General features: G+C 36.2%; 1 protein-coding gene across 1 annotated transcript; it reads right to left on the bottom strand.

Annotated features, from left to right (window-relative positions):
- Positions 1–9,243: 9,243 nt before the first annotated feature.
- LOC105055157 (sugar transport protein MST4) lies at positions 9,244–12,765 on the bottom strand. The gene is made up of 4 exons (XM_010936903.3): positions 12,630–12,765; positions 10,869–11,188; positions 9,812–10,438; positions 9,244–9,702 (listed from the first exon to the last, which is right to left on the bottom strand). The coding sequence occupies exons 1-4, from the start codon at positions 12,763–12,765 to the stop codon at positions 9,244–9,246; spliced, it is 1,542 nt and encodes a 513-aa protein (XP_010935205.1).
- Between the last annotated feature and the right edge of the window lie 620 nt (positions 12,766–13,385).

Below are 13,385 nucleotides of genomic sequence, written 5' to 3'. Positions count from 1 at the left end.
CATATACATATAGAAAACTAGCACCAATTAAATATATGCTAATTAGATTTTGATTTTGTTTGGCCTAGATAGAGGATAAAATGACATGATTTGAAAAATTAATTATAAAAACTGGCTTAACTACATAAAATACTGAGTAGGTCACTATCTGGTTGGTGTAATAAGTTTTTCATGATCTAAAAAGAGGGGTGAAAAAGAACAGAAAACCAGCACATGATAGCACATAACCAGAATAATATTGAGATTTTTTAAAGATAATGACAAGCAAATAAAAAATCTAATATCGAATGATGGTTGGTTCATATGTACTTGTTGAGCGAACGTATAAGTCATGATTATCCTCATCCACACCTCTCCTAAATTATCAAATATGATAAATATGTATAGCATAAAATAAATGATATAGGGCTAGATCAATTTACAACCACACCCTCTTAGTATCTCTCTATGAGGTTCACCCGAAAATATATAGTACAATTAATTAAGGTTGTGATACATGGTTGATGAATGGATAATTTCATAGTTTCATGAATCCTGATTGATTGCTTATCTGACATGTGGCGCTCGTTATGTGGCTGGACCCTGATATCGTGTGGCCTACGTTATCCTTATCTTCGTGGCTGATGAAGACTAAGCATCTAGATTAAGCTGGATCAAGTTTCTTTGTCCGTTACTCCCCAAGTTAATATCAGGTATTAACCAATCACATCCGGCCATTTGATCCAAGCATGCACTGGCGAACTTAATTAAGAATGATGGTTGGACCATAATGATCATGAAGTTGTTATCTTTGTTAAATGGCACTCAAGTGGAGCATTTTCTGCAAATTATCAATAGTTTTTCCTTGTTACTAAAATTTTGAATATAACGAGTTTTGAGTAGGATGAATTACTTGAAATAGAAGTGTTTTAGCTGCTTATATTGATGTTTATTGTCACACCCTGATCAACCGGCACAAGCCAGGCAAGCAACGGATAAAGCAAATCTCATAGGATAGGTCAGGCCTGTCTAAGTTTCTCAACTTATAACGGATATACATTAAAAATAGGTAGTGGTATGTAGAAGATAGAGTATCCAGAAAATTCTATCATTATGGATCACATAAATCAAGTTAAGTTTCAATTAGCAGTCATCATCATCTCTGAATTACACAATACTTTTCAATACAAATTTACTTGAATAAAGGTAAACTTGCTAACCCTAATTCTTTTTTTGTTTTTATTTTGATAAAAGTGAAATCATATTTCTTTAATACTCAGTTCATAACCTCGTCCGAGCTACTCAGCACCTACCAACAAGATGAGAGGAAGAAGAGTGAGTTAACAACCTAGTAAATTAATTACCTTGATGCCTCTAGCAGATCAATCATATAATATTCAAAAATAAAATTAAATTCAAATAAACATATATATCATCTATTATAAAAAAAAATTATGATGAAAGATGCCAGGCAATGTTAATTATGAATTAATTTAAAAAAAAATTACATTGCATAGAATCATGGACCTGTCTTTTGATTAATGTACATATTCTATTGTATCCGTACATTTATTTATTTTTGTACGGGTAAAAAAATTATGTACATTGATCAATTGATTGTCCAGTATGGACAGTTTGGAAAATGTGAGTAATTCTATAGGTCATTACCATAATCAAATGGTATACTGAGGGTTCGAAAAAAATTTCGGATGGTATTTTTTTTTTTATTCTCCCTATACGGGAGAACTAAGAAAAAATACTGTCGAAATTTTTTTCGGCTCTTGTTGCATATCATTTGATTTCTGTAATTGACCTATAGAATTAATGTATTTTCTGAATAGGATAGGACCTTCTTTACCTATTAGTTGATGATAGCAAGCATTTACTATGTAAACTTTATCTAGCTGTTATTTTTTTGGATTTTATGAAATGACTGATATTTTTTTTTATTTTTAGATAAATTGCAAGTTCGATCATTTTTATCCTACAATGGACAAAAGTTGGATAAATAAACCAAGAAATAGTAAAGAATATTTAGATGGAGTTCATGGCTTCATTAAATTTGGTATGGAGAAAAGTAGTTTGAATGGAAAGATTTTATGTCCATGTCGGAAATGTGTAAATAGTTCTTCTTTAGATCCATAAATTGTTGAAGAACATTTGGTATGGAATGATTTTTTAAGAGGTTATATCGACTAAATTTTTCATGAAGAATCTATGTTGCCATCATCATGTAACCAACCCCTGACTCATTTTGGATCTACTAGCCTACAAGATAATTCTGCAAGAGATGATGATATAAGGGGTTTGATCATAGATGCTTTTGGACTTCGTGTTCAAAATTTAGGAGAATCCAGTAGTATATAAGAAACAGTTGGGATGTTTGATGGATGTACGCATACGGAACGTATGCATGTTGAGGAGCCTATACATACATCTAATGATGAGACAGCTCATTATCACACCTTAATGAAAGATGCAGATGAAGAATTATATCCGGGTTGTACAAAATTTTTTAAGATTTCTTTTCTTGTACATTTATTTCATTTAAAATATTTGAATGGATGGTCTGGAAAGAGTTTTACCATGCTGCTCAAGTTATTAAAGGATGCATTTTCAGAAAGTACTCGTTTACCACCATCGTATTATGAAGCCAAGAAAGTAGTAAAGGAATTGGATCTTGGATACGAAAAGATTCATAGTTGTCCGAAAGATTGTATGTTATATCGGGGTGAAAATGCTAATCAAGAGTCATGCAATGTATGTGGATCTTCAAGATGGATAACACAAAAAGAAGATCGAGACGATGTACTTAATGAATTGGATGCAACGCGGAGTAAAAAGAAACCGGCCAAGGTATTGCGTTACTTTCCTCTTATACCTAGATTGAAAAAGATTTATGCATCATCAAAAATAGCTTCATCAATGAGATGGCATGATGAAGGACGTACAAAGAATGGAATGTTAAGACATCCAGCAGATAGTCTTCAATGGAAAGCATTTGATGATAGGCATCTTGATTTTGCCTCTGATGTTCGCAGTGTTAGGTTTGGCTTAGCTTCTGATGGCTTCAATCCATTTCAGACCCTGAGTTCTACCTACAGCACTTGGTCAGTCGTTTTGATACCTTACAATTTGCCACCGTGGATGTGCATGAAACAATCATCACTTATCTTATCAATGGTTATTCCAGGAGATAAGGGTCCAGACAATGATATTGATATTTTTCTACAGCCTTTAATAGAGGAATTGAAATAATTATGGGAGGGTGTTGATTCATTTGATGCTTCCAATGGCCAAACATTTAAACTATGGACAGCTTTGTTATGGACTATTAATGATTTTTCAGCATATGCCAATTTATCTGGCTGGAGTACAAAGGGACGGGTCGCATGTCCTTGTTGTGGAGATTCAACACATTCAATTTGGTTAAAACATGGAGGTAAATTTTGTTACATGGGACATCATCGATGGTTGGAAGCAAATCATCCGTTTTGATTTCAGAAAGATTTATTTGATGGTACTATAGAATTGGGATGTGCCCCTATTCCACTTTCTGAAACTGATATTCATAGACAAATAGATGGCATCAATTACAGCTATGGTAAGCACTCAAAGTCCTCTAAAAAAAGAGGAAGGGATGATATTGAAAGCTCAGTGCACGAAGGGTTACCAGAGGAAGTCAGTATCAGTACTATAGATGCAGAGGTGTTTCAAGATCCAGATAATTATTTCGAGGATGAAAATGAGGAAGACACACAGATAGCATCTACACAACAGCCCAGTAAACATTTATGGAAAAAATGAAGTATCTTTTTTGACTTACCTTATTGGAAACATAATCTTATTCGGCACAATCTTGATGTCATGCATATAGAGAAGAATGTTTGCGATAATTTACTTGGAATATTTTTAAACCTTGATGGAAAGAGCAAAGATAATCTTATCGTTATTCTTTAAGGTATTATGTTCAAAAGTTATTGATCCTCGGAAACTTGATCAGTTAGAATCCGATATTGCAATTACACTTTGCTAGATGGAAAAGATTTTTTCTCCTGGATTTTTCACTATTATGGTACATCTACTCATTCACCTAGCTTCAGAAGTTAAAGTTGGTGGACCGGTACATTATAGATGGATGTATCCTATTGAGAGGTATTATTGCAAACCTTAAATCTTTTGATAATTTTATTAGAAACAACAGCATACTGATATTTTAATAAATATTTAATTCTTGAAGGTATCTTGTACGTCTTAAAGATTATGTGCGAAATAGAGCCTATCCCGAAGGCTCGATTGCTGAAGCGTATATTGCGGATGAATATTTGACATTTTGTTCAAGATATCTTCAAGGTGTAGAGACTATTTTTAGTCGACCTCAACGGCATAATGACTTTGTGGAGAATGTAGAACTGTATAAGTTCTTAACTGCTGGAAAATTCTTGGGAAGAGCTGAAAGTATTGTACTTGATCAAAAATCCTTAGCACAAGCACATCGTTATGTGTTACTTCATAGTGACATAATATCTGACCATCGCAGGTTAGTATATTTAAGGCATGACATCAAAATTTAAATTTTATATTAGATATAATGTTCTAAATGATATATTTATATTTTATGCAGTGAATTTTTAATTTATCAGAGACGAGCCAATCATAACATTCGTCCTAATGCAAGGAATGAACAGCGATGGTTGGTCGAGTTATTCCCTATGTGGCTTTCGAATCAGGTGTGATTTATATTTAATTATAAGATACATTAATTTTTGATACATATTTAATATCAGATAACTCAACAGCACTTCGTCATATCATTTTTTTTAGGTATCAAAGATGATGGAGACAAATAATTCAGATGAACTAATAGCTCTTGCTCGAGGACCTAACAAGATTGTGAATAGATATAACGGTTTCATAATTAATGACTTTAAATTTCATACTAGAGAACGGGAGAAATTTAGAAAAATACAGAATAGCGGTATTATGGTGGAAGCGGATGGAAAATCTTATTATGGTGCACTTAAAAATATTTATGAGTTGGATTATTATGGAAAATTTAAAGTAGTATTGTTTAGATGTGATTGGATAGACATAAACTCACCAAGGGTTTGAAACAAGATGCAAATGGATTTACACTTGTAAATTTTTCAAGGTTGATATACACTGGTGTGTTATTGAAGGATGACCCATTCATTTTTTCATATCAAGCTCGTCAAGTATTTTATGTACAAGACGCAAAAGATAAAGATTGGTTTACTGTCATCAAAATAAAACCTAGAGACTTATATGATATGAGAAACCAAGTGGAGGATGATGACGATGACACTTATACACAATGTATGCCCTACAATTTTGTGCCAGCTGATGATTTAAATGCTACGACGACGTTGGTTAGAACAGAATTTGAAGGAAACACTACTGCTTGATTGTTACTGGTAATAATTATTTATGATGTATATATTTTACATTAATTATTGTGTTATTTTACTCCATATATTAACTGATTCTACCTTTTATTTATATAAATGCTAGGTGACATCATGCATCGCAGGGGACGATATGCTGGTGTGCAGTTCCAGTTTTCACAGACAGAGATCGGTACGTCTTCTTCAGCACAGCAGCCTGAGGCCAGTTCAGCTGCACAGTATTCTGAGCCCTGTCCTTCATCATCAGCACAGCACGATCCTCCTGTTCATCAGCCTGATGATGAGATACACGTGCAGGGTATATATTATCTTTTATGTAATTTTATTTTTATTTTATGTATATTTATGATATAGTTATTTTTATGTATTTTTTGCAGACGGATCTGGGAGAGTACGCCCCAGATGCGGATCCACAGTAGTACGAGATGTGTGGCAGATGCGTGAGGACGAGAGAATTATTGTGGAGTGCAATCAGCTAGGTCAGCCAATTAAGAAAGTTGCCTGCTTATTGACTTCATTTTTGGGGATTGTTGCTCGGAGGCCTCAGCTATGTCCGTTGGGCTATGCAAAATGGAATGACATGCTTCCAACGTACAAAGTTGAGCTCCTCCGAGTTATAGAGGTAATGAATTGATGTTCATACTGTATATTAATTGTTAATCACTTATATAATTTATTTCATTTAACTTTTTTTTTATAGAGCAAGTTTGTTCTCCCTCCATCCACTTATGATTTTGTAATGAAGTCTCTCAACCGCAAATGAAAAGAATATAGAGCACAATTGAAGAGGGACTATATGAGATAGGGTATGACAGAGGAGGAGGTTGCTAGAAATTGTCCTCCTGATGTACCCCCTCATCAGTGGATGGAGTTGGTTCATTATTGGTTATCCGAGAGGGCACAGGTATATTATCTGCTCATTATCTTTTTTTTCTAAATATTTTATAAAAATATTAATTTTTATTATATATTATACATATAACAAGTTCTTTACTTTATTTTACAGACTCATTCTGCTATTGGTAGAGTTGCACGAGCAGCTCAGTCTGTTCCTCATACATCGGGGTCGAAGAGTTATGCACGACTCCGACAGGAGTTTGTATGTTCCTTAAATTTCATAATTAACTTTTAATTTTTATGTTGAAATATTTATATAACTAATATCATTATGTATCGTGGACCATGTCTGTATCATGATACTCATATATTTTTTTAAATTATTATAACTGTTTGCTTAAAATTGAAATTATTTGTGTAGGTGGATGAGCATGGGAGGGAACCCGATAAAGTGGAGTTTTACCGGATGACTCATACTCATCAGGATGGTACTTTTATTCGAGATGAGTCGAGAGATTTATATGTACGGCATTATTAATATTCTATTTTTTGCAATGATTTTAATTTAATTTTGTTAGCTATTAATGTATAACTCTTGTTTTCAAAATAAATACAGGAGAGGGCTACATCTCTCATTGCGGAGCGTGACGACGAGTCCGCAGCATCTACGCAGCAGAACCGTATCGAGGCCGAGGTGTTCACAGAGTTGATGGGACCAGAGCGCTACGACCGAGTGAGGGGTTATGGAGTAGGAGTCACCCCCACTCAGTTATCTGAGGTTAGTAGATATACGCAGCATGCTGCAGCAGATGCTCAGGATTCACGCGTTCGTAGATTCGAGGTGGAGATACAGGAGATTAGACAGAGTCGTGCCGCTGAGATGGAGGAGATGCGACAGAGCCGTGCCGAGATGCAGGCCATGAGGGGACAGATTGATCGGCTTACATCTTTATTAGAGATGTATGGTCTATCTCAGGTAAACACATATTATTAAATATATATTTTTATATTAATTTAATAATTTATATATTTTTATTTATAGATATGCAAATCATGCTTTTGATATGTTTCTTGTAGGCTCCTGGCACATCAGGCACCCGTCGAGACAGCGGCACGTCACGTGGAGACAGCGACGACCATCCGTCTGCGGATTGATATTATTTTATTTTTATTATATTCTTATATTTATTTATATTACTCTTGATTGTAATGGACGATTAGTACTTTATTTTTATTTATATAAAATAATATCTTTTGGTTTGGTTAAATTTGCTATTTAAGTTTGCTTTTGGTGTGAATGGTGGTGATTGTACAGGTGTGAATGGTGGTGATTGTACAGGTTTATGTTTGAATAATTGATATAATTTTGTACAAGAATGTATGTATTCTTTTTTTTTTGTATATAAAATATATATTTTTTTTTTCTTTTGAAAACTTTAACGACGCTTATAAGCGTCGTTAAAATAATTTTAACGACGCTTATAAGCATCGTTAAAGATAAAAAAGCTGACACTTCGAAAAGCATCTTGGTAGAGTGGAGGACGCATTGTCATTAACGATGCTAAAAAGCACCGTTATAATTGAATTTTACGATGCTTTAAAGCGTCGTTACAAAGAATGTTTAACGACGCTTATAAGTGTCGTTAAAATAAGTTTAACGACGCTTATAAGCGTCGCTAAAGACTTAACAGTCGACGCTTCGAAAAGCATCTTGGTAGCGTGGAGGACGCGTTGTCATTAACGATACTAAAAAGCGCTGTTATAATTGAATTTTATGACGCTTTAAAGCGTCGTTAAAAAATAACGACGCTTGTAAAAAGCGTCGGCGCTTTTCGTCTCCACTCTTACATAGGCGACGCTTTCGCGACGCTTTTTGAAGCATCGTAAACATTAGTGACGACGCTTATTAGCGTCGTAAAATAACTTTAATAGCGTCGTCTTTTACCATTTTCACTGTAGTGGCGGGAGAGAGAGAGAGAGGGAGAGAGGGAGCACGGGAGGGAGAAGATGGGAGGGATAGAGATAGAGATAGAGAAAGAGAGATTTGCCCCATTTTTCTTTCTTTTTTTTTCTTCTTCTTCTTCTTTTTCCTCTATTTTTCTTGTCCATTTCCCACTCACACAACACACACACGCACACGCAGGGGGAATTTGGGAGATGGAGAGAGAGAGAGAGAGGAAAAGAGAGAAAGAGGGCGTGGGAGAGGCAGAGATGGTGCGGGAGAAAGTGAGAGAGAGGGCGGAGAGGAGGGGGTCTCTGTTGGAGTCGGGAACAAGGGAGGGTTCTACATCCTTCCCCTCTTAGTTTTTTTTTTTATTCCTTCCTTCCGGTGGGGTGTACGCGGTTGCTCCCACGAGAAGCCTCGCGGACTCCTCACGTGGCCATGTTTTGGGCCGGGCCTCACATCATCCCAGTAGCACAATTTGCACGTTGGGTTAGCCATCCCGATAGTTTTATGTTTTCTAGGATTGGCAAATTCTAGAGTGCCTTTCCGATGGGCAGATAGGCTCCTACGATGAAACGGTAACAATTTGCTAATAATCCGAGGTAAAGTGAAGACTGGAAGATTTGGCCTAGCTTGAGAATGTTGAGGTTCTCGACTCCTAAACCTTTTGGGCGGAATTTGGTTTTTCCACAATGCTCTTGACCTCACCACAAGAAGTTTCCACGGGTGTTGTTAATTCTTTGAATAACAAAAAGCTAACGTAAGGGTTCTTATGCGCGAGCATCGCTTGTCAATTGTTGCTAGTCTGAACATGCATGTGATCACGTAAGTGTCATCCACACAAGAGATGTATAAACCCCACATAGAATTTTGGATATGTTGTAAACAGCTAGCTTCATACTTTTTCCATATAAACTTCTGCATTGCTGTTCAATATTGGAATATAAAGAAAAGTTAACGCATGAAGCCCGACGTGGACAATCCGTGCTTGGAAAAAAGGAGAGAAAAAAATTAATTAATCGCAGCATCTCAGTATCCTTCTCATTTAATTCAAAGTCAGTTGGTAGCAACCTCAACATCACTCGTCCTATTACGATTCTCTACGTGATCCACGTATCGTTTCCAATACCAGTGTTTCTTCCACACCCTCTCCATCATCTCATCGATGGGCACGTTCTTTGTCTCCGGTAGTAGGAAGACAACAAACAGCGCCATGAGCACGATCCATGCGGCGAAGAAGAAGAAAATCCCTGCTTTCATGTGACACATCATGGAGAGGAAGGCTTGAGCGATGACGAAGGTGAAGAGCATGTTGGAGCTCACCGCGAAGGCAAACCCGGCCGTCCTCGTCTCCAGTGGGAAGGTCTCACTTGGAATCAACCAGCCAAGAGGTCCCCATGACCATGCAAAGCTCGACACAAAGAGACATACCAGCACCACCACCCAAATGGCCACATCTTGGTGGAGGGTGTTGGTCGCTTTCATAAATAGTTGTAGAATGACACCAATTGCAGCCTGACAGTGTTCGACAATTAAAAGATTAGTTTTACCAAAAACATGCGAGAGTTGATATCATATAACAATTACATGACAAATAAAAAACAACTAAGATTGATCTCCTAACCTGTGAAATTAACATCTGGACACAAGCTTCTAGCAGCAAGATCCTCCTCCCGAGCCGATCCACCAAGAGTATAGAAACAACTGTGCATAAAACATTTACGCTGCCCATGATAACTGCAGAGAGCAATGAACCATCGTTCTTGAATCCAATTGTTTGGAAGAGGACGGGTGCATAGAACATTATGGCATTGATTCCGGTGAATTGCTGAAAGACTTGCATCAATATTGCAATAACCAATTGTGGGCGACTCGATCTCATCATCACATTTCGGAATGGGCGCTTCACTTCTTGGGCGATCTTGCTAGCATGCACAATCTCATTGAACTCCAACTCTACTTTCTCGGTACCCCTGATCTTCTTGAGCATGGCTAGACCTTCATCCAATTTCTGACGCTCGATGAGGCTTGTGGGCGTCTCGGTGATTAATAAGGAGCCTAAGAATAGAATTATCGCCGGCACACCGGCAAGGCCGAGCGATAATCTCCATCCCCATGGTCGAATAGTTGAAGTGAAATAGTTCACAACGTTTGCTATGAGAATCCCGATCGTTACGTCGAGCTGAAAAAGGATGTTGAGAGCTCCTCGAATTCGTACTGGTGCAATTTCTGATAAAAACAGTGGAACTGCCTGCAAAAATCACAAATTTGTGATCACGTTAGCAAGGTTTACATCAAAAAGATTTATAGTATATAGATGTTGGCTAATGTGTAGAATATTAACGTGTTTTAAACTATTTTTTTTTAAAAAAAAGAGATTACTTCATGGATTGTATTTCATGATGAAAATGCATTATCTAAACAAGAAAATAAAAACCAACAATGGATTGTTTAGTGATGGTTGAAGGCGTCCATGTAACTAGAAAGCAAAAGAAACCGTAGCATCTCTTTTCAAACTTTTTATCCGTTTTCATCTGCGCTTCAAGATGAACGCAACATATATTCAACCTTGTAATTAAGCAACTGCAATTTATTTATGAGTGTCGAATCATTTCTCTAAGAGCAATCGAAAAAAAAAAAGAAAAAAAGAGAAAAGGAAAAATAAGTAAAAGATATAACACCTGGTTGGCGAATCCTATACCAACGCCGAGAAGGATTCGTCCAATGATTAGCATGGCTAGATCTCGAGCTGCCGCATTAAGAACAACACCCACCAGGAAAAAGATGGATGCTGCTTGCATCGTCATCTTTCTACCATAACTTTTGCACGTTTTCGAGGCAAGAAAGCTCGACATAAGAGCAGCAAGGTAGAGAGATGAGGTGAAGAGCTGAAGGCCTTGGTCATCGAACTTGCAGTAGTTGTCCTCCTTGACTTCGTGTTTCTTCACGTAGACCTTAGGGAAGAATTTCTGCAGGAAGTCATCCATTGATGTCACCCCTCCTGTACATAAAAAGACAACGAAACCGCATAATTAGTGGTTATTTTTGCTGTTTGTAGCTTTTAATACTTATATTGAAAATAATGATTAACAGACTAAAAACTTATTATCAGAAGAGAAGGCTATATAATCTTATGCTGTATGAATATTTTAAGCTCATAGCATTAGCATGTTCTTTCTCCCTTCCATCAAGCTACAAGTAGTAACTGAGATTGCCTTCATAGATTTTATATAAGAATAGCAACATACTAATACTAACAAGTTTAAACGCGTAAGAAAATAAAAATAAAAATTTACAAACAAAGTCTATTCAGTAGATATCTGAAATCAGGCTTCCATCATGCATACAAAGAGCCTTGAATAGATATACAAAGTCTGCAGGATCCAAAAAATACCAGGATCCCTAAATAACAGATGCCTTTTATTTCACCGTTTACATTATTACAGAGACAATTAATGGCTGGTATTAGCCTATGCAGAGGTCACGATGGACAGAACAAGAAAAATAGCAATGGGATTTAATTATATTATTGTTTGCTAAGGATTAACTTCCAGATGACGTAGAGATTTGAAGTCTAAATAATATTATTTATAAAATGCATTTTGTATTCAAATGAACAATGAATATATCAAATATCAGATGTCATTTGCACCATATAGTTGCAATTACAATAGCATGATAGCCCAGCAACGAACAATCCCCTTCATGCTTATATTGGTCGGCAAGGTAAGATGTAGAAGATAAAAGATAAAATGATTGAACTGCCATTTTTTATAACTTTTAATTAGCGTTGCTTTCTGTAAATGCAAACGAAACCACTAGAGATATCCTACGGTAACTCAGCAATCATATAGCAAAAAAAAAAGTCATTCAGGTGCCTTTGACCAATCACTTTGCTTCATTCAGTAGCAGATTTCATGATGCCAATCAAAGGGAGCAATACATCGCACAGTTTTTGAATGAGTTTTTTGAGTTACGTAAACATTTTCAAAACCATTAATATGAATTAAATACACTACATGGCTCATAACACATTCATCCAAGAACTTCAGAATTTCACATATCAAAATTAAATTGACTCCATATACATATATTTACCTTGGTACAATGCGAAGTAGTTTTTTGTATAAGAACTTAATTTCCAGAAAAACATCAACAGAAATACTCAAAATTTGGAGTCATGAAAGAAAAAAAAAAACAAAAGAAAAAGAAAAATCACTAGCCTGCTTCTTCTTCCAGTATACAGTATATGGATCTTTTTTGAAACGACAAAATACAGCAACAAAAACAACAACATCAAAATAACTTCAAGAACTCAACTGGGGCATTGGTAATAAAAAAAGGATGGTGATCTATATGTAAAAGAGGATAGCTCAGTCTTAACATCACAAGGATAACCCGACTAAGATCTAACATTAGTATCTCAAAAATGTTTAACATACCCGAGATGCCAACATCATAACCAAACATCAATCCACCTGTGGCCGCAATTATTCCACATAACACTACATAGAACGTAATTTTCCCCTCGAATTGTTTCGGACCGTCGTCCGAATTTGATATTGCGAACCCCGCCATTTTCTTACTCTAAACCTACCCTTGACGAACAGAAGAGCAAGGGATGAACGCACCCCTCTCCGGCCCAAGGAATGGCAGCAGAAGAAGAAGAAAAAGAAAATAAAGCAAGAGGATGATCTGAGAACCTGAATGGAAGAACGGTATATATAGAAAGCCGCCGAGAACTACCCAATAAAAAAAATCTTATTATTGTTAGAGAGACACGTAGAGGATAACCAATTATCCATTTATTATTGATTATTCCCTAAAATTAGAGTCTTAGATTCTAATTATGCTCTGAATGGATAGGTAAATATATGGATGGTATATTTGCCGTAAAACGCGCGATCCGAATAACCGGGTTTGCAGGATAAAATCGCGTGTGAAAAAGATGGTAACGTTAATATGGTGATTTATTGACTTATTATGATGAGATCTTGACAGCCTTCCATGACATGAAGAATAGCCGTATGATTGGTTATTTGGATAAGGAGGAATGGGTTAAATATGGCAACGCGAGACCGCGCCATCAAAGAATATCTTTTTTTTCCTTTTCTCGCGATCAAAGAATATCTTTTTTTTCCTTTTCTCACGATTGTCGGATCTGGCGGGTGAATCAATGGATCCTTGTTTTCCTTCTA

Source organism: Elaeis guineensis, chromosome 2 (assembly GCF_000442705.2).
Source record: "Elaeis guineensis isolate ETL-2024a chromosome 2, EG11, whole genome shotgun sequence".
Lineage (NCBI taxonomy): Eukaryota > Viridiplantae > Streptophyta > Magnoliopsida > Arecales > Arecaceae > Elaeis > Elaeis guineensis.
The sequence above is the reverse complement of the archived record's forward strand: the minus strand, read 5'-3'. Positions and strand labels throughout refer to the sequence as shown.